The 27,295-nt window shown below is 42.6% G+C and overlaps 1 protein-coding gene across 1 annotated transcript; it reads left to right on the top strand.

The window, feature by feature from the left end:
* Positions 1-3,055: 3,055 nt before the first annotated feature.
* gabrg3 (gamma-aminobutyric acid type A receptor subunit gamma3) lies at positions 3,056-25,849 on the top strand. Its single transcript, XM_084012156.1, has 8 exons — positions 3,056-3,164; positions 9,184-9,251; positions 12,603-12,823; positions 19,738-19,820; positions 21,375-21,512; positions 21,758-21,910; positions 24,874-25,073; positions 25,530-25,849. Exons 1-8 carry the CDS (start codon positions 3,071-3,073, stop codon positions 25,803-25,805), a joined length of 1,233 nt encoding a protein of 410 aa, XP_083868282.1. The 5' UTR covers positions 3,056-3,070; the 3' UTR covers positions 25,806-25,849.
* Positions 25,850-27,295: the final 1,446 nt, after the last annotated feature.

Here is a 27,295-nt window from a genome sequence, read left to right on the forward strand (position 1 = left end):
ATACTGAGGAAGTGACATTTTCAAATTCTAAGAATTTTAGTTGCTGAACCCATATATATTTATTTTGTAAACCACTCTCCTCCTGTTTGTTTCCTGTTTTATTTTGTTAACCACTCTCCTCAGGTTTGTTTCCTGTTTTATTTTGTAAACCACTCTCTTCAGGTTTGTTTCCTGTTTTATTTTGTAAATCACTCTCCTCCCGTTTGTTTCCTTTTCTTTTGTAAACCCGTCTCCTCAGGTTTGTTTCCTGTTTTATTTTGTAAACCCATCTCCTCAGGTGTGTTTCCTGTTTTATTTTGTAAACCCGCCTCCTCAGGTGTGTTTCCTGTATTATTTTGTAAACTGCTATCCTTGTGTGTCACGTCCTATATTACTTCCGGTCTTTGTGCCCTGGTTGGTTTCACATGTCCCTCATTTGTCCTCCACTCAACTCACCTAAGCAGGTTAACCATCACAGTTCATCTTGTTTGGTCTCAGTGTTTGTCTGCTTAATACGTAATAAAAAAAGACATACGTATCAACGTATGTCTGTGAAAAGAGTTACATAAATAAACAATTCAAATAAAATATAATAATATGTATAATAATCATATATGAAATAAAATAATGAAATAATTAAAATTAAATATATTAATATATTGTGTGGAGTTTACATGTTCTCCCTGTGTTAGCGTGGGTTCTCTCCCGGTGCTCCAGCTTCCTCCCACAGTCCAAAGACATGCAGGATGGGGATAGGTTCATTGATCACTCTAAATGTCCTAGGTGTGAATGTGAGTGTAAGCAGTAGACAATGGATTGATGGATAATCATCATATATAAAATAAAATGATTCAAATAAAATATAATATGTATTATATATAAAACAAATTAAATATAATATCTACTCATTATATATAATAATTATTTAGATATTTAGATGTTTTTTCTGTTCAGATTCAGATTAATTATCATGAACAACTGAATTGTGGTTATTATATCAAAAAGACTGCATACTTTTTTGTGATAAGTACATGTTTACATACTTTTGTACTTTAGTTTTGGATGCATTACTTTTACATGAAACAAAGTATTTATGTACTTTTACCTGATCAGAAAATCTGATTTGTTTGTTTCTCCTTTTTAAAATAAATTAACATGACAAGATCGACAATAAAGTAAACAAAGATGATAAAAATCAGCAAAAGTGGAGATGAAGCTTTAAAAACATTCAAACACAAAATGTTAAATTCTGAAGATGAAACTTTATGAATAAATAAGAGACTTTAAAAATAAAAGTCATGTGTGATGTTGCTCCATCGTATCATGCCTCTGTGTGACCAGCAGAGGGCGACAGCGTCTGATAAACAGCACGTTGGTCTTTGGAAGCATGAAAACTTGATGTGTTTATTGTGTCGGAGGACGAAAACAGGAGGAGAGTCATTAACTCTCGTTGCTTCAGAGATGAATTTGAAATAAAAGCATTATTATACACAAACAATAAACAACTAACTTATACTAATGATATGAATTATTAATGTTATTTCTTTTCATTGTCTCTGGAGCTTAAAATCTCTAGAGGTTTTATTTTCATGGGACCCATAAAGTTATTGAGATAAAAAATAACTCCGATGATGTCATAGTTTTATTTTGGAGGGTATTAAGAAGAAGCAGATGCATTATGGGAAATGTATGCTGTACATGTTATAATTTAATTTACTTTATTGATAAAGCAACATGAGCTGCAGCTGAAGCAAGAGGACACAAAAACATTAATAAACATTATAATAGTTGACTTTATTATAGGATCAGTGCTGCTGGCGTTCACTTTTACACACAACCAGTAAACGTTCCACAGAAATCAACATTAAGAATTCAATCAGACAAACATCAGAGAATAACTTTAATATGTGAGAATAAACATGGACTTTTTAAACGTCAGTTAGTTGAAACAAATTAAGACTGAAGGTGTTTTCATATTTCAGGAATTATAACATTTACATGAGTAAACAAGGACTTATTACTTTTTAAGCTGAAAATAATGTATTTAATGTTTACCTTTATTTATAGTAAATAGTCTTATTAGTTTGATGGATACGTGTGTGTACATATAAGAATATATTTTAGTTTTATTAACTGTGTTTACTGTTGTGCAGTAAAAAGATAAGCTGCTGCTGGAATGAGAGATAAAAAAACTATCATCTATGAATTCATAGATGTATCATCTATGGATCTATCATCTATGGATCTATCATCTTTAGATATATGATATATCATCTATGGCTCTATCTATAGATCTATGGATCTATCCATAGATCTATGGATCTATCATCTTTAGATATATGATATATCATCTATGGCTCTATCTATAGATCTATGGATCTATCATCTATAGATCTATGGATATATCATCTATGGATCTATCTAGCTCTGTGGATCTATCATTTATGGATCTATCATCTATAGATCTATGTATCTATAATCTCTGGATCTATGATCTATAGAGCTATAGGTCGATATATAATATAATATTGCTGACAGTAAAGTTAAAGTTCGTATCGCTTGATTGAAATCGTATTTCTGTCCAGTAACAAAGATCATATTTCATATCGATCACCGATCAGCGGAGTGTTTTCCTGCGGGTCGGACTGGTCGGACTGGTTTCCTGCGTGATCCGGTTCCAGGCTCGTCCCTGACGCAGACTCGCTCTCGAGGACTCGGAGACGAGTTGGGGGGGTTCAGACTCAAAGGAGGACTCATTCAGACCGAGGAGCACCTGCAGCGACTAGCAGCGTCCGGATCCTGAGGAGCGGACGCAGACCCGCGACCCCTAGTCAGACAGTCTGCAGGACCACGAGCCACGAACATGTCCTCCAGGATCCTGGTCCACGTCCTGCTGGTCCACGTCCTGCTGCTGTCGGTCCTCCGGACCCGGTGAGACCGGAACTTCCCGTTTGTTCCCTACAGAGAGAAAAAGAAAAACTTCCCGCTAAGTTGATGAGAAATCTCTCACCTGTCTGTCTCCCTCCGCAGCTGTCTCACCGCCCGGGACGAGGACTACGAGGAGGACTACGAGGACGTCACCGTCAACCAGATGCTGGCTCCGAGGTCCAAGGAAACCGGCGCCACGGCGATCCTCAACAAGCTGCTGGAGGACTACGACAAGAAGCTGCGACCGGATATCGGAGGTAACCGATCCGCGGGCCGCTTAATTGATTGATCAGCTAATCACTCACTTCGATCACAAAACACCATGAATAATTAATAATAAATAGCTTATAATCTCTTACATTATATATTATAAATATATCGTAGTGTACTTACATAGTAATTTAATAGTATAGTATGATAATGGTATGTTATAGTATATTTCTGCTTATAATAGATGAAGGTCAGCCATCAGAGCGGCTCTACGTATCGAGGTCATGATGACGTCATTAAAACACCTGCGACGCCTTGTCATTTAGATGTAGATGACGTTTGTCTGTAGTTTAAATAGATAGTTTATATTCATTTTTTTTTTTTTTATATATATTTATAAATAATAATTTGCGTTTTCATATTTTCCACGTTTGTTTGTTTGTCATACGCGTAGCCATGCATCCGATAAGGGCGTCCGATAAGGGCGTCCGATAACATCCCTTCAGGCTTGTTTTTACGTGGTCGGTGACCGACCGGTGGTTAGAGTTCTTAGACCAGTCCTCCCGAGTGGACTACCTCATTATAAGGGGGGGCTACGTAGCGGTATTAGCACTGTTGCTGTTGTGAACATTGTTGCAGTTGTTTGCACTTTTAGCGGTGTTAGGACTGTTGCTGTTGTTAGCGGTGTTAGGACTGTTGCTGGCGGTGTTAGCATTGTTGCTTTTGTTAGCGGTGTTAGCATTGTTGCAGTTGTTTGCTAAGTCGTGATTAAATGAAAAAAGCCTTTTATATTTCTAAACATATATATACATACCGTAAATCCTCTAATATAGGCCCGGGCCTTTATTTACTCAAGCGCACTGCAGCCTAGGCCTTTATTGGAAGGAGGCCAGAATTAGAGACAGGCCCCTATTTCAAAACAGACTACCAGTAGAATGAATAAAAACGAGATTTTGTGTCTATTTGAGCCTATAAAATACTAGGTTCATTTATTGAAAAAGTCTCCTCTTCGGCTCCGCAGCTGCCATATTACGGTAAACAACGTGCCAGTTTTGCACGTTTGGTAGGCTGCCACTAGGAGGATGATTGACAGGCGCTCTCCTTCATACAATCACACGCACACTTCATGGCTGCACCTGATTGGACGATCGCTTTCACAGCTGTCCTGTCTGCTCCCAGATTTCAAACCGACCAACATGGCGGCTCGTTTGGAAACTTTCTCTTATTTTACGACAATAGTTCACCGAAATGTGTTTCTGAAAACATTTTATGTCATATATTAAAGATATTAAGATTTATTAAAGATCGACAACGGTCAGTTTAAAAGATTTTGAGACCTTGCGGGAGGCCGCGGCGCACTGTCTCTCGACACTCACAGTCAGGCGAATGCATTGCAGGGCTTCTTACATACCGTAAATTCTCTAATATAGCTTCAGCCAAAATCTCCGCAACGCAAAGGCATTGCACGGCTGACAATGAATGGGAAGCATGGAAATAACGCTGCCTGTGGACACTTGCCCCGGCCTCCATTAGAGACCGGCCGTTATTTACCTCTGCCGACGGCGAGACCGGCCAATGTTAGAGAATACAGGCCAGTATTAGAGGATTTACGGTATATTATATGTTTATATGGAACTAAGTTCCTGGCAGATAAAACGTTGTGTTCATGGCTGTTTGTTTGCAGCGAGGAGGAAACCAGCTGACTGACCTACAGCAGTAAAGGTCATGACCTAACTCATCTGCATATCCTCATGAATATTAATCAGACTCAGCGGTTGAAGATGCTCGTGTCATCTATCTGCTTCCAGTCTGGATCGGTGCAACGGTCGTTTCCTGTCTGAGTTCATAAGAGAGACGCTTCCTGTGTGATGTTGTCGGTTGAGAGGAATTTTGGTTAAATAATCAAACTGACAGCAGATATAATGATAATGACTGAAAGCTTCGGCCTCAAGATCATTTGTGTTTATTCGCTGGATCTTTAACCCGTTAGAGATTCCCCGACATGCAGAGACTTCTGGGTAGTGAGGCAGCGGCGACATGCAGAGACTTCTGGGTAGTAAGGTGGCAGTGGCGGCAAGCGTTCACGTTGATTGATCCTCCAGGATGAAGAAGGTCGTTTCAGGCTTCTGTGACCTAAAAAATATCAGTGTTAAATAAACACGTCCTGTGATGCGACGCTGCTCGTTCATCTTCTCAACTTTACTCTTCATTATGTTTGCCGCCGCCATCGCCGAAGAAAAATCAGCTCCGGAAGAACAAAGGGATTTCTGAGTAAGTCGCCCTTTAGCAGGAGAATAAAATATGATATAATATAAATCTCCACGTTATTTTTGCAAAAGCGTCGTCATGTTGAAACATTCAAACAAAAGTAAAAAAACATTAATAGGTCAGAGTTCAAAGTCGCTTCTCAACAAAGAGCAGCTTTCACTCATATAACATGATCTTCATCTAACTTGAAGCCTGTAAGAAGAACCAACAAGACGTTGAAGTAAACGAGTGACATCACAGTGATGTCATCGTCTTCCCGGGCCAATAGGACGATGTGGAGCCTCTACTGCCCCCTTCAGGCTAAACCAACCGATGGACACATGCCTCGTTCCCTCCTGAAATCCATTGAACGCGTCGTGATTATTGAATGGTGAAATCACAGTGACCTTTTCCATGATGCTACTTTAGGGACCTCCACGCTCCCCGGGTATCTGACGACTTCGTCAATGCATCACAGATCACAGATCTGTTTTCCTCCCCGGACGACTAGATTAACTGGATACTTTCAGGAGAATCGATGATAAACATGTTGGCAATTATCTTTCTTTTTAATTCCCCCGACAACCAACCAAAGTAAATCACAGCCCTAAAGTCATGTGACCTTTTACCCGGCCCACAATGCAACACTAACCAAGGACTATATGTACCATCATGCATTGCGTCATGAAAATGAGCAGCACAACACTAACAGACACTAAATTATTATTTTTTTACTAATTTGGTGGCAGTGCATAACATTCTTACCTTTCACAATAAAAGCCCTGAATGAAGATGGATTATATTCCATTCTTACCTTTCACAATAAAAGCCCTGAATGAAGATGGAGATATTCCAATTTTACCTTTCACAATAAAAGCCCTGAATGAAGATGGAGATATTCCAATTTTACCTTTCACAATAAAAGCCCTGAATGAAGATGGAGATATTCCCGTTCAAATCAATGCAGCAGGATGGTCAGAGCGGTGGCCGTTTTTATATGTATCGTTTCCATGGCGACCATTGTGGCGGGACAGTTCTGTATGACGTAAACAGTGTGAACAGTGAATCGATGTGAATTTATTTTTGCTCCTATTTTATTCTATGGAGGACACATTTTAATTTAATTGTAGAAATCTAATAGAATCTCTTCGTGTTGGGTGAACTTAATGGACCTTAATGGAGGTAGAGATGCTACTGATCCCAGACCAGCTCTCAGATTTAACAGAGCCCTCCTTAGTAAAGACGCTGCTGCAGGGAGGTGATTTGTTCTGCTTTTTGAATATTTCAGAGCTGCTGGCATTTCCCCTCGTAATGATTCCGGACACTGATAGTAGAAGGTCATAGATGGAAACACCAACAAACTCCATCACAATATGGTTCAGACTGTTAAGAAATATATATTTCTTAGAAAGGAAGGGAGGCACACCAGAACCAAGACTGAGCAGGGGCAGACTGTCGGACCCTGCTGCAGTAAAATGAGAGGTTTCCTGAAGGGAGTCACACGACTGCTTTTGTCAAAATCAACACAGAATGAAAGTCCCTTGTAGAAGCTTTTAAAGAAGAGGAAGAGAAAAAGGGAAAGCAGGAAATTTACTTTATCTCGAACCAAAAAAAAAAAGATAATCTCAACTCCTGCCGGTCCACTTTTGTTATCTAATAATGAAATGACCCTATTGATTCTGGTGCCGTTGTAGTAAATTAACTGTCGCCTCTTAACTTGTTTTGTCCTTGAAAAAAAACTATCTTGCTTGCTTTGAAATTTAGTGTATTTGTACAATTTCTACGGTATTTCACAACTGTAGCTTTTCTAAAAGGACACTGGTGCTCAGAAACACGACCACATGTGTCCACTGGGGGCACCAACATCAACACAGATAATATAAAATATCCTCATAGCAGCTTTAAAAGCTAAAATGTTTTTAACGTTTTTCCCCTCACAGTTCATCACATTGAACCCTAATTTGGTTATTTTATGAGTGATTTAGCTATTTTATAAACTTAAATAAAATAATAATCTTCCTGTATGGACAATATGCAGGAAACGCCAACCTTTCGTTAAACTGTTCACACAGACGAAAGATGATGAAAGGCAGAATTGAAACGTCTCGACACTCTGTGTTTTATGATGTTTCTTTTATTTTTAAACTTTTCTTCCTTCTTTTCTTGCCTGAACTCTCTTTGGATTGATGACAGGCTAACGTTCTAATTTTACATTCAACATCCAGCCGTGGTCACATGTCGTTGTTAGCTGTAGATATCCCTGTCTGTCTGTCAGACAGTGAGACAGCTAACGTCTCCGTTGTCATCTCCTTCATCCTCTCCTTCATCCTCTTCTTCACCCTCTTCTTCATCCTCTTCCCCCGGATGACAAACACGTCTCACAGGAGGTTACGACTCAACTCTGCTTGTCACCGATGATGTAATTATCTCCTGTTAGATGATGTTGTACCCCGGGAGGCTTCGGCTGTTATTCTCTCGTCTTCCCGTTATTAAAACTGCACATCTTCTTCTCCTGATATGTTAGCCGTTACACACAGAATAGCAGCACGCATAGAAATAAACCAGGAGAAGGGGCATCCCTCTTTAACTAGCTAACTAGCAGACAGCTGGCTAGTTAGCTAGCTTGCTAATTCTTTAACGCTACACTCAGAAAATTCACTGAGCATCAGGCTGGTGAACAACAGCAGAGCTGTTAACTAGCTAACTAGCTAAACTAACTACATTAGCATGTTAGTAGTTGTAGCCGTTTTTGGACACAGTTTAGTCTCCAGTTCCTGGTGTTGGGGGGTCTCCAGTTCCTGGTGTTAGGGGGTCTCCACTTCCATGTGTTGGTGGTCTCCAGTTCCTGCTGTTGGTGGTCTCCAGTTCCTAGTGTTGGGGGGTCTCTAGTTCCTGGTGTTGGGGGTCTCCAGTTCCTGGTGTTGGTGGTCTCCAGTTCCTTGTGTTGGGGTTCTTGTGAGCCCACCTGTAGGGGTCCGGTTGAACAGCTGCTGATGAAACGTAGGAATGAGTAAAAAAGGCTTTGGGAGGATTTTTGTCATTCAGGTCTTGAAAGCAGATTTATTTTTAGATGTGGGTCTGGTCTGGTCTGGTCTGGTCTGCTAGCCCACCAGCTGCTGTGTGATTATGAATATTTGGCTTCTGAAGAGCTGCCTCAGCATGGACTCTCCAGGAAGGTTCTGTAGATCGCCAGCTGCAGCACCTGAACCGGGACCGGGACCTGGACCCGGAGCTCTTTGGTGTGTAGATGTGAGCTCACTTCCTTCGTGCTTTGATGGCCATAGATGAAAGGTTGATGTTGGTGGTTTTGAACTATGCATGTAGACCGTATGTGGTGGAACCAGAACCATATCCAGCAGCAGACCTCCACGCTGGGATCCATTGTTTCCCCCCGGTAATCCCGTTTGGGACTGTGGGTCAATCCGGTGTTTCCCGCTCCTGCTGCTGATGAGGTTTATCTCCCCACCTTCAGGTCTGGTAAATACGGGGTTATATCAGGATTAAGCAGAGACCACCAGAGCAGACCAATCAGGGCTAGAAGCACCGCTGGTTATCAGTTAATTATATTCATCCGGCTCCCCAGGACTGATTCTGGTCTTAATTAGTTTGCCTGGGTGAGAACCAGCAGGGGCTACGCGGGACCGAGAACCACCGAGGCCTGCTGGATCCCTCTGATCCTTGGTCAGGTCTAACAGCATGCTTTAAACTAACGTGGGATCAGGACTCACCTTTCAAAGGATCCAGAATCAAAAAACCTAATGGATCCACGAACGAGGCTGAACACTAAACGGCATAATGATGTTTGTTCTCTCTCCACAGTGAAGCCGACTCTGATAGACGTGGAAATCTTCGTGAACAGCATCGGACCGGTGTCCTCCATCAACATGGTGAGTTCATCTCCGGGAATAAGTTCTGCTCTCAGATCAGCTGTAATGAGCTTCCTTACAGTATCTGTCAGCCACATCTGCTCAGAGACGCTGTGAAAGCTATGGAAGCCTTGAAATGAATGAATTGAATGTTTTATATCTTCAGACTTTATTTATTTGACGGTCTCTTCCTCAAATCACGAGAAATCCAAAATAGATAACCATTTACTGAATGCTAAACCTGCAAAAATGGGTTTTCTTTGGCTGAAAAGAAATCATTAAATTCAGTTCAATTAAAAAAAAATTTATTTGTCCTTGGGGGCAAATAAAGAGCAGACCGAGTAGCTGTACAGGAATAAAATAATAAAAGTACAAGAATAAAAGAATAAAGGTACATGAATGAAATAAGAAAGGTACAAGAAAAAAAATAATAATAAAGGTACAAGAATAAAAGAATAAAGGTATAAGAATAACATAATAAAGGTACAAGAATAAAAGAATAAAGGTACAAGTATAAAATGGGACACAAAGTGGTTTTGTTCAGATAAAAAACATCAGCAGCATCTTGAACCAGCATATGAAGTTCTCTCTTTGAGCTCCGTGTTTGGTCTCCACCACCTCACACACGTCATTTTAAACCACTGAATGGTTTATTAGAATATGAACCACCCAGACCCCTCAGGTGTTCTGGTTCAGGTCTGGTTGTGGTCTGGGTCACTGTGTTTGTTGTTCATCCGTCTGGTTTGAAGTGCCTTATTCATTCCTCTACGTTGGGAACACATTTCACTGACTGGATGTTTGATTGACAGATGGTTCATCCAATCACCTGCTGCCTTTTCTGTGAAAAGTGCCCGCCCCCTTTTTCCCAGCGGATGAGGTGGTTCTGTGTAACCGGTGTTTAGCGGGCCATGTCACCGTGAAACCATCAGCGTGTTAATAAGCAATAAACAGTATGTTGAGTTGGAGCCGGCAGCGGAGCTATTTATACCCTCCTGCAGTGTCCAAGGCAACCTGGTGGAATCCAAGACTTGCTGCCAGAAAAGGACCCGGTGCCAGACCAGGACCCGGTGCCAGACTCTCGTGGGCCATCACACACGCATCACATTCCTGCCAGTTCATTTCCCGGTTGGTTCTGTTGGTTCCTCTCGTTTCTGTTGTTTCTGATGTTCCTGAAATCAGCTGTGGAGATGAGATGACATGTGGGTCAGCTGGTCCTGGCCCTAGTCCTGGTCCTGGTTCAGATCCCAGATGGCACAGAGACACAAAGAGAAGAGTGTTTTCACTAATAAACATTAAAAAAATTGAATTCCATCCATGCAGTGGAATCGTAAGCGATGGATGATATTTTACTGCAAACAAGGAATGTGAAGATGAAGGATTATTATTATTATTATTATTGTATGGAGCAAAGACAAACCGAGGACCAGGTTCCTCCAGAAACTTCTCCAAAGATAATTAATAAGGCTTTATTTGCGTACGGGCCAGCCAGGGGAAGGTCAGGTATGGGCCTCCGCTTCACCCCCGCCATGATGTCATTGTGATGTTGGTCACACGTTTGTGTTGTGCTAGTTGTAAACGTCCGGTCGCCCATGGCAACGTGATTCTCCAACACGATCCTCCAACGTATCTGAGCTGACATTCAGCCGCGTTTCAATAATGAGCCATATCCACGTTTGTGGAGATGGTTTAAAAAGTGGAAATATTCTATTATAAGAGCCGACATCCTTTTGACAGCAGATGATGATGAATGATGAGATTCAATGTTTCACTTTCACTGACAGGATTCTGGATCACATATGTGGTTCAGTGTGTGGATCGCAGAGATGTTTGTGTTGGCAGTAAAACAATCAAATAAAATTAAAATATTAAAAATAAATTAAAAAAAACATTACATTCATGTCAAAGGTGCTCAGTGGAGAATGAAGCAAGCAAAAAAAAAAAAAAAAAAAATAGGAATAAAATAAAATCCTCTTTGAGTTCTGATTTTTTTTTTACCTTATTGTACCATGAATCACACGTATGATGTTTGTCCATTTAAAATATAATTTTACAACCAGTAGAGGGCAGTATGTATGTACGTCTATAACCCAATAAGTAGAATTCAGATATTTGGAGATAAAATATCAAGATTTGGACCTGAATCAACACTGACTAATCAGAAACAGTGATCTACTCAACATGGTACAGTCCGAGTTCCTCTACTGTAAAGCCCATTGGAAGCTCTCACTTCCTGGTTCTGCAGTTTGGAACATGTGGCCAGCAGGGGAAGCTCATTGAAGTCTTGGATAAGCAGTAAATTAACTGACTAGTTGCTTACTATTGTTAACAATATGAATGATACCAGCATGTTTACTGGTGTATCTTTTGTTAGCATGTTAGCATGCTATGCCCACATGTGCAAACTGTGCTAGACTGTAGCTCAGAGAGCCACTCAAACAGGTGGAACTCCTGCAGGAGTTAAAGCTGGGGTATGTAATGTTGGAAAGCTAGCAAGAGAGCCAGCAAATACCGTTAGCAGGCTAGTTAGCTTGGGTGCGAACAGTTGACTAAACATAGTCATGTGAATCGTTTCTCCACTCTTATACGATAGTTTTCTACTATTTGAATCCACAGATTGTTGAGACTGTACTTTTACTCAATGGTCTATTCAGGTTGGTGTTTCCATCTCCATGTGGACCGAGTTTGTTCTTGTTAAGTATGTGGACGTCTCATCATCACACTCTGTATATTGTTTGGTTATTTCACTGTGAGTCCAGTGACAGCCTCAAGTCAGCTGGTCTACGGCGTCCCCCCACCTGCAGGTTTACTTTGCCTACTGAGGTCAGAACCTGGTCGGCTGGACATTGATGCTCCGGTTCATTCTGGAGATTCTCGATCTGGTTTAGGTCAGGACCAGTCAGAGGATGTAATCCTGTACCTCTGGACCAGCAGCCCCTTTGAGGTGCTCTAGCGTCTGAAAGCAGCTGGAGGGGAGGTGAGATCGATACGACTTCATGATCTCCTTCTAATGAGAAATAATGGAGCAGATTACAGACTGACGTCTGGGTGGTGAAGGAGGACCTGTGAGTCCACGTGTGGTGGCTTCGTCTTGTATTAGTGATCTGCTCATTACGTCCCGGCTAACGGTGGTTCGAGTCCCCGGAGCTCCACACAGACGGATGTTCATGAGCTCCCGGCGGTTCCCATGATTACAGCCTCCCTTCTAATTGGTGAGCTGCTCCTGGTGCAGAGACGGGGTCAAGGGAGCTAATGAAAAATGCTGCAGGGCAGATTATTATGATTAATGTTTATTGATTTATCATTTTACTGTGTTGTTTCTGAAGAGACGTTTGCATAGAAATAAGTAAAAGATGCTTCCTTATCTCCCTGCAGGAATACCAGATCGACATCATCTTCGCCCAGACTTGGACTGACAGCCGGCTCCGGTACAACGGCACCATGAAGAGGCTGACCCTCAACAGCAACATGGTGGGACTCATTTGGCTTCCCGACACCATCTTCAGAAACTCCAAGAACGCAGACTCCCACTGGATTACGACGCCCAACCAGCTGCTGCGGATCTGGAATGACGGGAAGATCCTCTACACCTTAAGGTAAACTAGAAACCTCTTTCCTTGGTCCTCGTTAGACTGCTTCAGGTCTAACGAGGACTAAATACTAGACCAAACCAGGACTAATTACTGGACCAAACCAGGACTAAATAAGAGACCAAACCAGGACTAAATACTGAACAAAACCAGGACTAAATAATAGACCAAACCAGGACTAAAAACTGGACCAAACCAGGACTAAATACTAGATCAACCAGGACTAAATATTGGACCAAACCAGGACTAAATAAGAGACCAAACCCGGACTAAATACTGAACAAAACCAGGACTAAATACTAGACCAAACCAGGACTAAATACTGGACCAAACCAGGACTCAATAAGAGACCAAACCAGGACTAAATACTGAACAAAACCAGGACTAAATTCTAGACCAAAGCAGGACTGAATACTACACCAAACCAGGACGAATACTGGACCAAACCAGGACTAAGTGAATGTCCAGGGAATGCTGCTAAAATCTGAATATTTTAAATAACTTAACACATTTGTCTGAATCAGAAAATATTTAGAATAAAATACCTAGTATAAAATAATAAAGCCTGATTCTGAGCATCCAAACAGAGCTATTATTAGCGCAAGCATCATCACCCTCACAGTGCTATCAGTGTGATATTAGTGTGATATTAGTCTGCAGGTAGATCCACATAAATGACAGAAAAGCAGCAAAGCTTCACATTCCGGAAGCCAGAGCCAGAACACTTAAACGTTTCATCAATTACTAAAATAGTTGCTGATTGCTCTTCTTTCCATCAAATTATTGATTGTACAAAATACTGAAATACTTGAATTCCCTGTGAACTTATTATGCTGTAAATATTATAACGTCTGCTGGGACTCGGCAGCACCATTATAGAACCTGGATTTACCTTCATACAAAGTGATTTATAGTATTTATGGTATTGTTCTCTGAAAGCTGGATCAACACTTTCAATATGATACTTGTAATTACTTCCATCAATCCCCATCTGCTCCGAGACCACGTGAACGTGGCCTAGGGACCTGAACGTGGCCTCGGTACCTGAACGTGGACTCGGACCCTGAACATGACAGTTTGTGATACAAACATTCGCCCAAAAAGAGCAGCAACGCAATTAGCTCGAGCCCTGAAGCACTCTGGGTAATTAGAGGTCTGGACGGCTCGTCAGTAACCAGCGTCTCCATCGGTACATCGGCCCTTGTCTCCATCTTCTCATCTCTATCCTGGTTCCCATCTTTATCTCTGTCTTCTCGTCTCTATCGTCTCTGTCTTTTCGTCTCCGTGCTGGTCTCCTTCCTTGTCTCCATCCTCTCATCTCCGTCCTGGTCTCTGTTTCCTGGTCTCTGTCCTGGCCTCAGTCCTCCTGGTCTACATTTTTTTCATCTCTGTGCTGGTCTCCGTCCTGGTCTCCACCCTGGTCTCTGTTCTCGTCAGTCATTTCTGTCTTCTCGTCTCCGTCCTAGTCTCCCATCTTCTCGATTCCATTCTGGTCTCCATCCTGGTCTCCGTCCTCATCTCGGTCCTCATCTCGGTTCTGGTCTCCATCCTGGTCTCCGTCCAAGTCTCTGTTCTTGTCTCCGTTCACGTCAGTCCTTTCCGTCTTCTCATCTCTGTCCTGGTCTCCATCTTCTCGTCTCCGTCATGGTCTCCATCCTGGTCGCCATCCTGGTCTCCGTTCTTGTCTTCAGCTTTTCGTCTCTGCCCTGGTCTTTGTCCTGGTCTCCGTCTTCTCGTATCCATCCTGGTCTCCGTTCTGGTCTCTGTCCATGTCTCCGTCCCGTCCTGGTCTCAGTCCTTGTCTCCATCCTGGTCTCTGTCTTCTCGTCTCCGTCCTGGTCTCCGTCTTCTGGTCTCAGTCTTCTCGTCTCCGTCGTTGTCTCTGTCCTGGTCTCCGTCCTGGTCTGCATCTTCTCGTTTCCGGCCTCGGCTTTGTCCTGTTCTCCATCCTGTCCTGGTCTCTGTCCTGGTCTCCATCCTGGTGTCTGTCCTGGTTTCTGTCCTGATCTCCAGACCTGTGATGGTTCCGGATGGTTGTGTGTCCTGGTGGTTTACATGCAGCGCAGCAGGATGTTGTGTTTCTGACCAACAGGAAGTGGGCGTCGCCATTAATTCCCTCCGCTGAGGATAATGCCATGCAACACCGGTGGCGTTATGTCTACGTTCCTCATGTTTACTCATCTCCATCGTCTCGAGTCACAGTGCTGATTCTCACACAGCTCCACTTCCATCATTAAATCTGCTGAAATGTCGTATTAATTATGCGTCGGCCGCCGCAAACGGAGATGACATTTAGTGATGTCACGGCGCTCCCACATGCTTCGCATCATACCCCCCTCCATGTTTTAATGAGGCTGGAGCACCCTCCTCCTCCAATCATCAGCAGTAAAATATAATGTTGGGCTAAAAACTGGACCAAACCAGGACCAAATACTGGACCAAACCAGGACCAAATAATGGACCAAACCAGGACCAAATACTGGACCAAACCTGGACCAAACCAGGACCAAATAATGAACCACACCAGGACCAAATAATGGACCAAATACTGGACCAAATACTGGACAAAACCTGGACCAAACCAGGACCAAATAATGAACCACACCAGGACCAAATAATGGACCAAACCAGGACCAAATATTGGATCAAACCAGGACCAAATACTGGACCAAACCAGGAATAAATATTGGACCTAACCAGGACTTAATACTGGACTAAACCAGGACCAAATGCTGGACTGAACCAGGACCAAATGCTGGACCAAACCAGGACTAAATACTGGACCGAATCAGGACTAAATACTGGCCCGAACCAGGACTAAATGTTGGACCAAACCAGGACCAAATGCTGGACCCAACCAGGACCAAATACTGGACCAAATTCTGGACCAGACCAGGACCAAATACTGGACCAAACCCGGACCAGGATCAAATACTAGACCAAACCAGGACTAAATACTGGACCAAACCTGGACTAAATACATGTTCACTTGGTTGTTATTGAATTAGTGTCTCAAACTTGCAGTGACCACTCTTCCTCCTCCTCTTCCTCTGCCTCTTCCTCTTCTAACTCTTGCTCCTCACTCTGTTATGAGTCTTATGAATTAGTCCGCTCTCTAATTACTTGGTTTCCAGCGGCGGCTGATAAAAGTCAGACATCCACCTTTTAATTGTTCATTTCAAATAATCCCTCACGTGGATGTTCTGTCTAATAATATGATCTCACAGCCATGCAGTCATGTCAGGACATGAACACACAGAACAGGGGGCTGCAAATGAAAATGAAAGCCTAAAACTGCAAGGCAAACTACTACTGAACCTGGCTGTTTGCTCACAAAGAACTCGAAGGAATTATCCCTTAAGGTGCCCTTTTGGGCCCTGTTCTCATGTTCACAACTACATGTTTTTGTTTAGAAACAATAACATTTTTGCCTTTTACAGGCAGCGGGGGAGGGGAGAGGAGGGGAGGGGCCTAGTGGACCTGAGTGAGCGGAGTGAGAGAGACGCTGCGCTCACACAAACTCTGTGAAGAAATCCCAGTGATTTGCCGAACTTATAGAAGAGAAACTACAACAAAAATATCGATCTCATCACGCTAGTATAGATCCAATACCAATACTCACCTTGGTATCGATACTATCGATATTTGGATCTATCTGCCCACCCCTAACAACAACGGCTGTTTCTAAAGTGTGAGCAGGTCGTGTCAATCGACTCATCAGGAGAAAACAAATTCCATAACATTTAATTGGACCTCAACATCGACGTTCGTCGTTCATTTCGAACAAAACACATGAAAACGTTTCTTAGTAACCTCAAAACCGAATTAATGCTGCATTTCTCTCTGTTGCTTTGTTTCTATTTCAACCTATTTTAACCGTAAAGCGACTTTGAGTACTATGAAAAGCACTTAATATATGTAATAACTTATTAATTCAATATAAATAAAATGTATTATTATTATTAATGGCCTCTAAATTAATCTGCTGATCTAAAACCTCATCATCAGTTTTGCAATTATATGTAAAAAAAAAAAAAAAAAGAAGAAAAAAGAAAGTAAGAAAAGGGGTAAAAGGGTTTTATTTTTCTGGTTCTGAGAAGCAAGATGTTTCCATATGAAATGTTTTTTACAGGTTGAAGTGTTTTGTTCACTTCTAACGGCCTTGAGGGGAAACCAAGAAGCAATCTGAAGAGAAACGAGCTGCAGAGGGCAGAATCTCCGTGACCTCTGACCTCCAGAACTAAAACTGAAACAGGGTCTCACAGCTGCCTCGCTAAGTGAATCTGGTCCTCAAATCCGACATTAATAGTTCACAATTTCTCGTTAAAACTGATTCCTCTCTCCAGGTTCAAAGGGTTACAAAATGGAAAGAAGTCGAACCTTTAACCCTTTTTATAGCACGTTTACCATACAGACAGTTAGAAGCTTGAATCCTCCATCCTTTAAGCTCCTTTAAGCTCCATTCTCTCTGCTGGCCAACAGAGGGCGGCGACTCTCTGGTTGTATAGAAGTCTCGGACCGAAAGTAATTGTAGGGTTTAGGCATTCTGTGAGTAGAGCTAGTTGTAAAATGTAGTCTTGTCTCTGATACCTTGTGTACATTCTTGTGAAGCTGTTCCTACTGCTGGGGGTTTAGCTCAGGAGGTAGAGCAGGTTGGCTGGCAACCGCAAGATTGCAGGTTCGATCCCCGGCTCCTCCTAGCTGAGGTCCTGGTGTCCCTGAGCAAGACACCTCACCCTAATTGCTTCTGACAAGCTGGCTGTCGCCCTGCGTGGTTGACTCCGCCGTCGGTGTGTGTGAATGGGTGAATGTCAGTCATTGTTGTAAAGCGCTTTGGAGAAAAGCGCTATATAAATGAAGCCTTTTACCATTTACCATTTTACTGAGTGGGCAATCACCTAGTTTTGGCCATCTCAGCTGTAGTCAATAGACTTGACTGGAGGGAGGTGCTAAACCTGCTTGAGGTAAACCAAGCACTTAAGAGGCCGTCCACACGTACCAAAACAAACTTTTTTTCTCCGTTTTTCCTTGTTTCCTTGTTTCAAGAAATTATGCTTCCAGACGAATCCACTGAAAACGACTCAGTACATATTCCAGGCCCTTATAAACAATAAGCATCAACAGCCGCCACCCCTAAGGACCTTGATGAGGCGTTGTCACACGTTGTGTGTCTCTTGGCTCTCGGCGTTGTGTGTCTCTAGGCCGGAGAATATTTCACCAGAGACCTGAGGTCGAGGCTGTAACCCATCCAATCTCTGACCTCACACTTTCCCCCTCTCCACCCACCCACCGCGCTGGGAACCAACTTGACCTTGTCTTCACAAGGTCCTGTGGCACAGGTCACATGGAATAGCTCTATGTCCAAACCCTGTTCTCTGGAAACGGGTGTCTCTCAAGGCTCAGCACTAGGACTGCTTCTGTTCTCATTATACACTGGATCACTAGGCTCTGTAATCGCATCAATGGTGTTATGACCGGCTCAAAGCCACAACACATTGAGGGACACCATGCTAGCTGTAATGCAAAAGAATAACATTTATTTACAAGACAGAAGAGGGATCACACAAACAAAGGCTGGGATCTTGTGCCAGGGAGGAGAGAGAGAGGGGGCGGAGGAAGGATCCACTTATATAGGCCACACCCACAGCTTCATGCAGGTGCCCTCAATCAGCCTTCAGGAAACTGCACCTTAAACACAGACACATGACAGACACATGCAAAAGGGATGGAAAAAATATACAATGACACGTAACAATGGATTCTCGTACCATTATTATGCAGATGATACCCAGCTGTGAATGCCTGGACAACTGCGCATCACTTCAAGCTTATGCTGCATAAAACTGAACTCCTCTTCATCCCGGGGAGAGACTACCCTCACATGGACCTGTCGGTCCCTGTCGAGGACATCACAGTATTGCCTTCATAAACTGCGAGTAACCTGGGTGTAAGCTTGATGATCAACTATCCTGCGCCCCCAACATCATCATCACTGCTGTGGCCCGATCCTTGTCTACTGCAACTCTCTCCTGGCTGGACTCCCGGCCGCGGCAACTAAACCATTGCAGCGTATCCAGAACGCTGCAGCACGCCTCGTCTTCAATCTACCCAAATTCTCCCATGTGACCACCCTCTTCCGTGACCTCCACTGGCTCCCTGTTGCAGCCCGCATCCAATTCAAGACGATGGTACTGGCCTTCAAGGCCATGTATGGAATGGCACCCATCTACCGCCTGGTACCGCCATCGCTAAAATCAAACATGGTCGCTCAGCAAAGTCCCGACTCTTCTCTGTTTCTGTCTCTTTCTCTGTTCTGGCACCTCCGTGGTGGAACAAACTCCCAACCAATGTCAGGACAGAAGAGTCACTTGCCATATTCCGCAACTGCAACTACCACTCTGCATTGCATGACTCACCTGCACCCCCACCCCCCTCCCCCAAAAATAAAATGCACTTGCATGTTCTTAGCTATAGCACTTTGATCATAGCACTGTTGTACTTCAGGTATCCTTGCTGATCAGCTACTACTTTACTCAGATGAGGACCTAACACTTGTTCTACTTTTTTGCTCTTACTCTATTGGCAATGATATGTTGTGGTTACTTTCTTTCGACAAATGTACTTATTGTAAGTCCAAAAGCGTCTGCTAAATGCCCTAAATGTAAATGGATCATCAGTTGATCCAGGTGAACCGGTGACCATGTTAACTGGTGATGTTCAGCTTGTAGTAACTTCACTAAACGGTCGGCGTCAAACAGGGATGGGTTTAAATTAGACTCCGACATGTTCTGTTGGTGTTTTCAGCAGCTAAGAGTCACCAGTAAACATGGTCTCCAGTTGGAACAGAACACCGGTGGGGTGTATAAACGTGGTCTGTTCCTTCATGTGAGACCTGGTCTGTTTCTGTGTTCTCTCTCCAGACTGACCATCAATGCTGAATGTCAGCTTCAGCTTCACAACTTCCCCATGGACGAACATTCATGTCCGCTCATCTTCTCCAGCTGTGAGTATCTCCACGGTGACCCACCATCTCCAGCTGCTGCTGCCCCGATGCATGGCAGCGACTGAAAGACATATACAACATAACCACATAGACACACATAACTGTCAGAAAGAGAAGAAAGCCATTAATAACTATCATTAATTATCATTAATAACTATAATTAATTATCATTAATCACTAATAACTGCATCATTCATCATTAATAACTATCATTAATTATCATTAATCATGAATGACTATCATTATCATTAATCACTGCATCATTAATCATTAATAACCATCATTAATTATCATTAATAACTATCATTAATTTTCATTAATCATGAAAAACTGCATCATTCATCATTAATAACTATCATTAATTATCTTTAATCATGAATTACTATCATTATCATTAATCACTGCATCATTAATCATTAATAACCATCATTAATAATGATCATAAATCATTGACTGTCATTAATTATCATTAATTATTAATAACTGCATCATTAATTATCATTAATCATTCATTACAGTATCAGTAATTATCATTTTTGAATCATGAATTGCTATATAATTAATTATCATAAATGGTTAACTGAATCATTAAAAACTGAGCCATTAATTACTTAGTTTTGTTAATTCATAAATCATTGTTTATTGTATAATTTATGACTGAATCGAATTGTATAGCGTATAGTTAATTGGTGAATAGTTAATGAATGAATAATAAATTGGTGAATAGTTTATTCGTGAATAGTTAATTAATTAATCATGAATTAGTGAATTATTAATTACTGTAGCATTGTTACCGTATCACGAGTCAAACCTGTCCATCATGATGAATTTGCATGTCCATCAGTTCCTTGCATTCGTAGGTTGCCATGGCAACAGGTAAAGTTGTGACTCAGCAGAAGCTCCACATGGCGACACGTCTAAAGCTTATGCTTTCTTCACGTTGGGAACTAGAGTCTCAAACGACATCATTAATAGCAAATGAGAAAACGTGGCGAATGTTAATGGAATAGATTCATCAGGCAGGTGTGAAAACAATCAGACGTCTGCGCTCGCTGCTAATTGAATGGCTATTACATCAAACCACTATCAGGCAACATCATCACGCCGTTAGCCTTCCTCATGTTTGAGATCCGCCGTCACACCGAAGCACACACGGGGAATTATTAACCCGTCGTTAAGGTCATGTGATCGATCTGTAAGAGCAGTGCCCGGCTCGCCATGTGTCAGGTTAAGGACACGCACGCACGCACGCACGCACGCACGCACGCACGCACGCACGCACGCACGCACGCACGCACGCACGCGCGCGTTCACACACATTAGGATGGATTCAGGACGTTACTGAGGCAGCGCTTCCCTTTAATCAACTTTCCTTCTGCCTCCGTCTCTGGACGTCTCTTCATTAGCAGGCCGCCGGCTGCAGACGGATGTTTCCGTGGCTGGCCTCAGGTCTGTCTCAACAGGACATCTATCATTGGGATGTGTAGCGCCGACGGGCACACACACACAGTAACACACACACAGTAACACACTCACACACTCTCTGTGTAACAGATGGATACCCACGTGACGAGATGATCTACAAGTGGAGGAAGAACTCTGTGGAAACTGCAGACCAGAAGTCGTGGCGTCTCTACCAGTTTGACTTTATGGGTCTGAGAAACACCACGGACATCATCCAGACCACCGCAGGTACTACACTGTCATCCTTTTTATTTATCTTTTACATCATTTCATCATTTCCTCTGGTGTGATCAGAGTGAGGACGTTACATTTTTGTCATGTAGTCTGTCTCTAACTGTCTGTCTGTATGTCTGTCTCTACCTGTCTGGCTGTCTGTCTCTCTGCCCTCCTAACGTTACCACTCCACTGATGGTTGCTAGCTTGTTTTGCTGCATCCTGCCGCGGTGACATCACGGTGTGTCATTCTAACACAGGTGACTACGTGTTGATGACGGTGTACTTTGACCTGAGCAGGAGGATGGGCTACTTCACCATCCAGACCTACATCCCCTGCACCCTCACTGTGGTCCTCTCCTGGGTCTCCTTCTGGATCAAGAAGGACGCCACGCCAGCCCGAACCGCTCTAGGTACGGTGGTCTGGTTCCCGGTGGTTTGTTAACATTTTCTCAGTACTTCCATGTTTTTCTTCATTTTCAGGCTGGATTTGTTTATTTGCAGCTCGTTGTTTAGAGGTAAATGTTTCTAGCTTAAAAGCTGTGATGCTAACGTTAGCAAAGGAGCTAAGCTAGATGCAGAGGTGTACCACATATTTTCACATGCTGCTTTTACTTTTTAATGATTTGATGGATAAAATTAAGAATCACTAGAGAGACACCGTTCAGAAAGGCAATAATAAAATCATTTTTGTTGAAACAGAAACGTCTCTCGCTACATACACCACACTCCATTGGAAAAACTGTCATTTTACAGCATCACAGATGAAAAGGAATAAAACTCACCAAAACCAAATTGGTTCATCTTTACACTCTTTTCAACAATCGCCAGCTCTGGTTTGGTCTGACTACATTATAAATTCAGTGTCAGCGTCATTGGGGAATTAAGGGTTCATTTTGACCAAACCTGAGTTGATTGGTCAATCAAACAACTAATTAATCAATTATCAATGGAGTCTGGTGTATTTGGTTAGAGCGATACAGCTGCTGTTTCTGTTTAAACAAAAACGTGTTTTTCATAATGAGACATTTAATAACAACAACCAGCGCAAGATGTAGTTTCTCACTTTACACTGTGATTTATGACGTTGAGCTTTTTTAAAATGATCTTTTTAACCTTTTTTTCCGGCTTCTGAATCACTTTGTCATCCTGGATAGTTCCTTCAAACATGGTGTCAAATGTTTTCCTGCATCGTTAAATCACTTTGTGTTTTTCCACAAAAATCAGATATTTCATCAGTGACAGTGTGACTTCAATGGGAATGCTGACAGCTCATTGGAGTAGCAGATGGTGGCAGGGCTTAGCCACAGGTCAATTAAAAAGAATTGGAAAAAGTGAGTTATGGAGCTAGTTTCTACCTCCACCATGCTTTCATGCTACAGCTTTGGTTAGAAGTTAGTAATTACACTAAGAAGCGAGCCGAAGGCTGGTTGGAAGGCTAACGGCTATTCTTCCCGAAAGCTGAGGAAGGGTCGCTAAAGAAGTGATAAAATGCCAGTGCAACTTGCTAGCTCCACCATACTTTCATGCTGCAGGTGTAGATCGTAAAAAGCACCACATGAACTGCTCAGCTTGGTTTTACGTTAAGTTGCCACATAGCCAGAATTGTTGACTGATTTTAACTTACTAACTTGTGGCGTCCGTTACCCTTCAATTAGCATACGTGAATCACAAATGCTAAAGAAAAGAAAAATTGATCTTTTTATACTCGTTCTGAAAGTTCTCCTCTTTGTCCCAAATGAATGAATGAGCACTATGAATCCGTCTCCTCTGCTGGACCGGTTGCTTAAAGAAGGGGAGAACAAACAAGCAGACATGTGGGCTGATTGCAGAGGACAGGAAGCGGCGTGGGAGGAAGGACAAAGCCTTCAGGTGTAGGAAAACTCCGGTCTGAGCCATTAGAACGGATCGTTAGAGCGCTTGGCTGAACTTAAGAGCTTCTTCAGTGAAGAACTTGCATACGTTGAAACGTTTGTTTGACACGTCATGGTTTTTCCTCTCCACGTCAGGAAATCTGAACCCTGAAACCAGCTGTTGATCCTAAACTCTCCGACTTTATGCATCGGCATAAAGACCGGCGAGTGTAATCACTGTGGCGAGCAGAGGCTCAAGGAAAAAGTGAGGTGGTCGCCTGAAATAGACAGGGACAGCTTGTTACCATGGGAACCCCGGTGAAACGGTTGTGGATGTGTTTTTTTTCCTTCTCTATAATGCTCATGGAGGAGGAGATGGGAGAGACAGTTGGAATAAAGAAATCAACCCAGAGACGCCAGAGGACTCGAGGTCTATCTCATGATGTTTGTTTCCAAAATGACACGTTAGATTAGCAGCTAAGTGACACTGGGAACGTAAAGATAAACATCCGGTTTTGAAGAGTGAAGCCAACACTGAAGTACCTTAAAGTTGCATTCTCTCTGCTGGCCACCAGGGGGTAGCTCCTCTCTGATTGTATAGAAGTCTATGAGAAAATGAGCCTACTTCTCTCTTGATTTATTATCTCAGTAAACATGAGTTTATGGTCTTAATCTCTAGTTTCAAGTCTTCTTCAATCCAGCATGATGTTCATTTAGTACATTATGGTCCATTTAGAGTCCAACAGACCAGAAAGCAGCGGATGCTTTAGGGGGCGGGGCTTACCCGCTGATTGACAGGTCGCTACCATGAGTAGTGCTACCAATGCAGTTAGCTATTAAGATGACTTTAACACTTAGCTGTAAAGTTGACCTCGAACTATGAAACTAACTTTGTTAGCAGCTTCAACACCAAAATCCACATGGATCCAGATATGGTAAGGGTTCTGCTCTGCCGGCTTGTGTTCATCAGACCCACCTGTCGCTCCTCCACAGTTCAAATATAGTCACTTCCTTCTACTGGTTGCAAAAATACAAGATGGCAATGAGTAAAATGCTGAACTGGAGGCTTCAAAACAAAGGAGGAAACGTTTTTTGCTCTGCCTTCTAGTGGCCAAAAACACATTAAACACAGTTTTAAAGTGTCACAACTGTTTTCAAGCACCTTTTGATAGAAAAGGGAGAACATATAACGATAAACCCGCTGTATCTGAATATAGTTCTCCCGTACTGAGTGCAGGTTTCTGTCTGTGGAGGTTTCACTCTGATTTGTTTTGAACATCCAAGAATATCAGGCAGGTCAGAGCTTTGCACAAAGGGATTGTCCAAAAAAAAAAAAAAACTTTTATTAACTTAAAACCTTCCAGCAACGTTGCAGAATAATTGGTCTCTGCTTTAAATCACGCTGTTCGTCTCCTTCCTGAGTTGTTAGGGAAGTGAGCACCGACATGCACCGTTGTTTGGGGGGTTTGGTTCCTCCTTAAATCCCGGTCTAACCTCCATCCTGCCCCCCTGGTGGCCTGCAGGTATCACCACGGTACTTACGATGACAACCCTCAGCAGTGTGGCGAGGACATCGCTGCCCAGAGTCTCCTACGTCACCGCCATGGACCTCTTTGTCACCGTCTGCTTCCTGTTCGTCTTCGCCGCTCTGATGGAGTACGCCACGCTGAACTACTACTCGTACAGCGCTTGCCGGCCCGGCTGCATAGAGCCAAAACCATCGGTGAGTCCAATCTATTCTAATTTATATTTGTAGATTAAATATTCACTAGTAATAATATTAAATATTCAAGCAAAATTCCTTAAATTAACTCGAGTTTCTTTTTTTGTATGTATGTTAAATTTTCAATAGAACAGGATATTCACTGATTATATGACCTCCAAAAATTAAAAATATATATTGTTGGTGAAAATGCTAATAATCCCCCCAAAAAATTATATATATATATATATATATATATATATATATATATATATATATATATATATAAATATATATATATATACATATATATATATACATATTTTTTTGTCTTTAGTTTTAGCTTTAGTTTTTTGTCTTTAGTTTTTCGACATTCAGTTACAACTACATGGAGTTTGTATTTTAATATTTCCATGTGAAGCATTGACTCCATATTTGGGTTAAGCCAGGTGATCAGCTGACTCTTTTTGTTCCCAGAACTACTCGATCCTTGACGTGAGGCCTCCGCACACAGTTGTGGCGCTGAACGCCCTCTACTGGCAGGACTTCGAGGACACTTGTGTCTACGAGTGTCTGGATGGCAAAGACTGCCAGAGCTTCTTCTGTTGCTTTGAGGAGTGCAAAGGTGGCGGCTGGCGGAGAGGCCACGCCCACCTAGACCTGCTGGACCTGGATGCGTATTCCCGCATCTTCTTTCCCACCTCCTTCCTGCTGTTCAACATCGTCTACTGGGTGGGCTACCTCTACCTTTAGCACGCCGCGGGAGCACCACTGGACAGGAAGTAAACAGTTTCCCACGCTGCCTGGAGACCAAGGAACGGTAGCGTCGGCAGGTACGTTGATACCACGTGGGACAGATTCCCTTCGGCATGCTGTAGACGGGCAGATGAGGAGGAGGACGTGTGGTGATGAACACGGATGGACGGTGGAAGCTTTCATAGTGCCTTCCTCCGGAGGGGTCTATCTGCTGCTATAATCAGGAAATTATGATTTACGGCAGTCTGGCTCTCTGTGACATGAACATAAAACCACCACTCCTCCAGCCGTCAGGCGTGACGCTCCCCTCCTGGTCGCAGCTCGCCATCAGCAGCCATCAGCAGCTGATAATAACCTAAATGTGTGCTTCGTTGGTGTATTTTCATTTTTCACTGGGATGATTTCACCGGTTATTTTATTTATTTATTTATGTTTTGTTTGTTTGCTGACAGGCACACATACCAGGATGAACTGCCGTGATTACAACAGGAAGCAATACTCACAAGGACGCATTTGTTTTTTGTTTTTTTAAATGCCTCTCCTTTTTAAAGCGTGTATTGGGATATTTTTTTGGAAATAGGTTTTATTGGCTTTTCTTTGCCCGAGAGCGTTGATACCACTCTCACGTCTGAATGCTAAATATGGAGCTGCAGATTGTTTGGAAGAAGTGGACGTACCCATCATTGGTCGGGACAAGTTTCCTCTTCAAATTAAACATTATAAACATGCACAACCCGTCATATCTTCCACCTATTATAACAACAACATGCAAAATAATTCACAAAATTAAATAGCTAGCTAACTATTTACCTATCAAACCTATCTAGCTAACTAGATACCAAGCTACCTAGATACCCATATACCTTGATACTAAGCTAACTAGATACCTATCTTACTCTAACTAGATACCTATCTAACTAGATACCTAGCTACCTGGATACCTAGATACCAAGCTACCTAGATACCTTCCTCACTAGATACCTAGCTACCTGGATACCTAGATACCTATCTAAATGGTAAAAATGGTAAATGGCCTCATTTATATAGCGCTTTTCTCCAAAGCGCTTTACAGGAATGACTGACATTCACCCATTCACACACACATTCATACACTGACGGCGGAGTCAACCACGCAGGGCGACAGCCAGCTCGTCAGGAGCAATTAGGGTGAGGTGTCTTGCTCAGGGACACCAGGCACTCAGCTAGGAGGAGCCGGGGATCGAACCGGCAATATTGCGCTTGCCAGCCAACCCGCTCTACCTCCTGAGCTAAACCCCCCCATCTAACTAGATACCAAGCTAACTAGATACCTAGCTACCTAACTAACTAGCAACTAGATACATTACTAACTAGCTACCAAACTAACTAACAAGCTACCTAACTAACTAGCTTACAAGCTACCTAGCCAGTCATCTGTCTCCAGAGCGGCGTCCTCTCTCTTCCTGGTGAGGTGCTTCATCACACTCCGTCCCCCACTTGCTTATCGT

The sequence above is a fragment of the Eutrigla gurnardus genome, assembly GCF_963514095.1.
Source record: "Eutrigla gurnardus genome assembly, chromosome: 6".
Lineage (NCBI taxonomy): Eukaryota > Metazoa > Chordata > Actinopteri > Perciformes > Triglidae > Eutrigla > Eutrigla gurnardus.

Coding starts and splice junctions, on each gene's coding strand:
- gabrg3 (XM_084012156.1), top strand. CDS start 3,071: ATGCTGGCTCCGAGGTCCAAGGAAACCGGCGCCACGGCGATCCTCAAC. Junction 21,911..24,873: donor GCCAGCCCGAACCGCTCTAG/GTACGGTGGTCT, acceptor GGTGGCCTGCAG/GTATCACCACGGTACTTACG. Junction 25,074..25,529: donor GCATAGAGCCAAAACCATCG/GTGAGTCCAATC, acceptor TTTTGTTCCCAG/AACTACTCGATCCTTGACGT.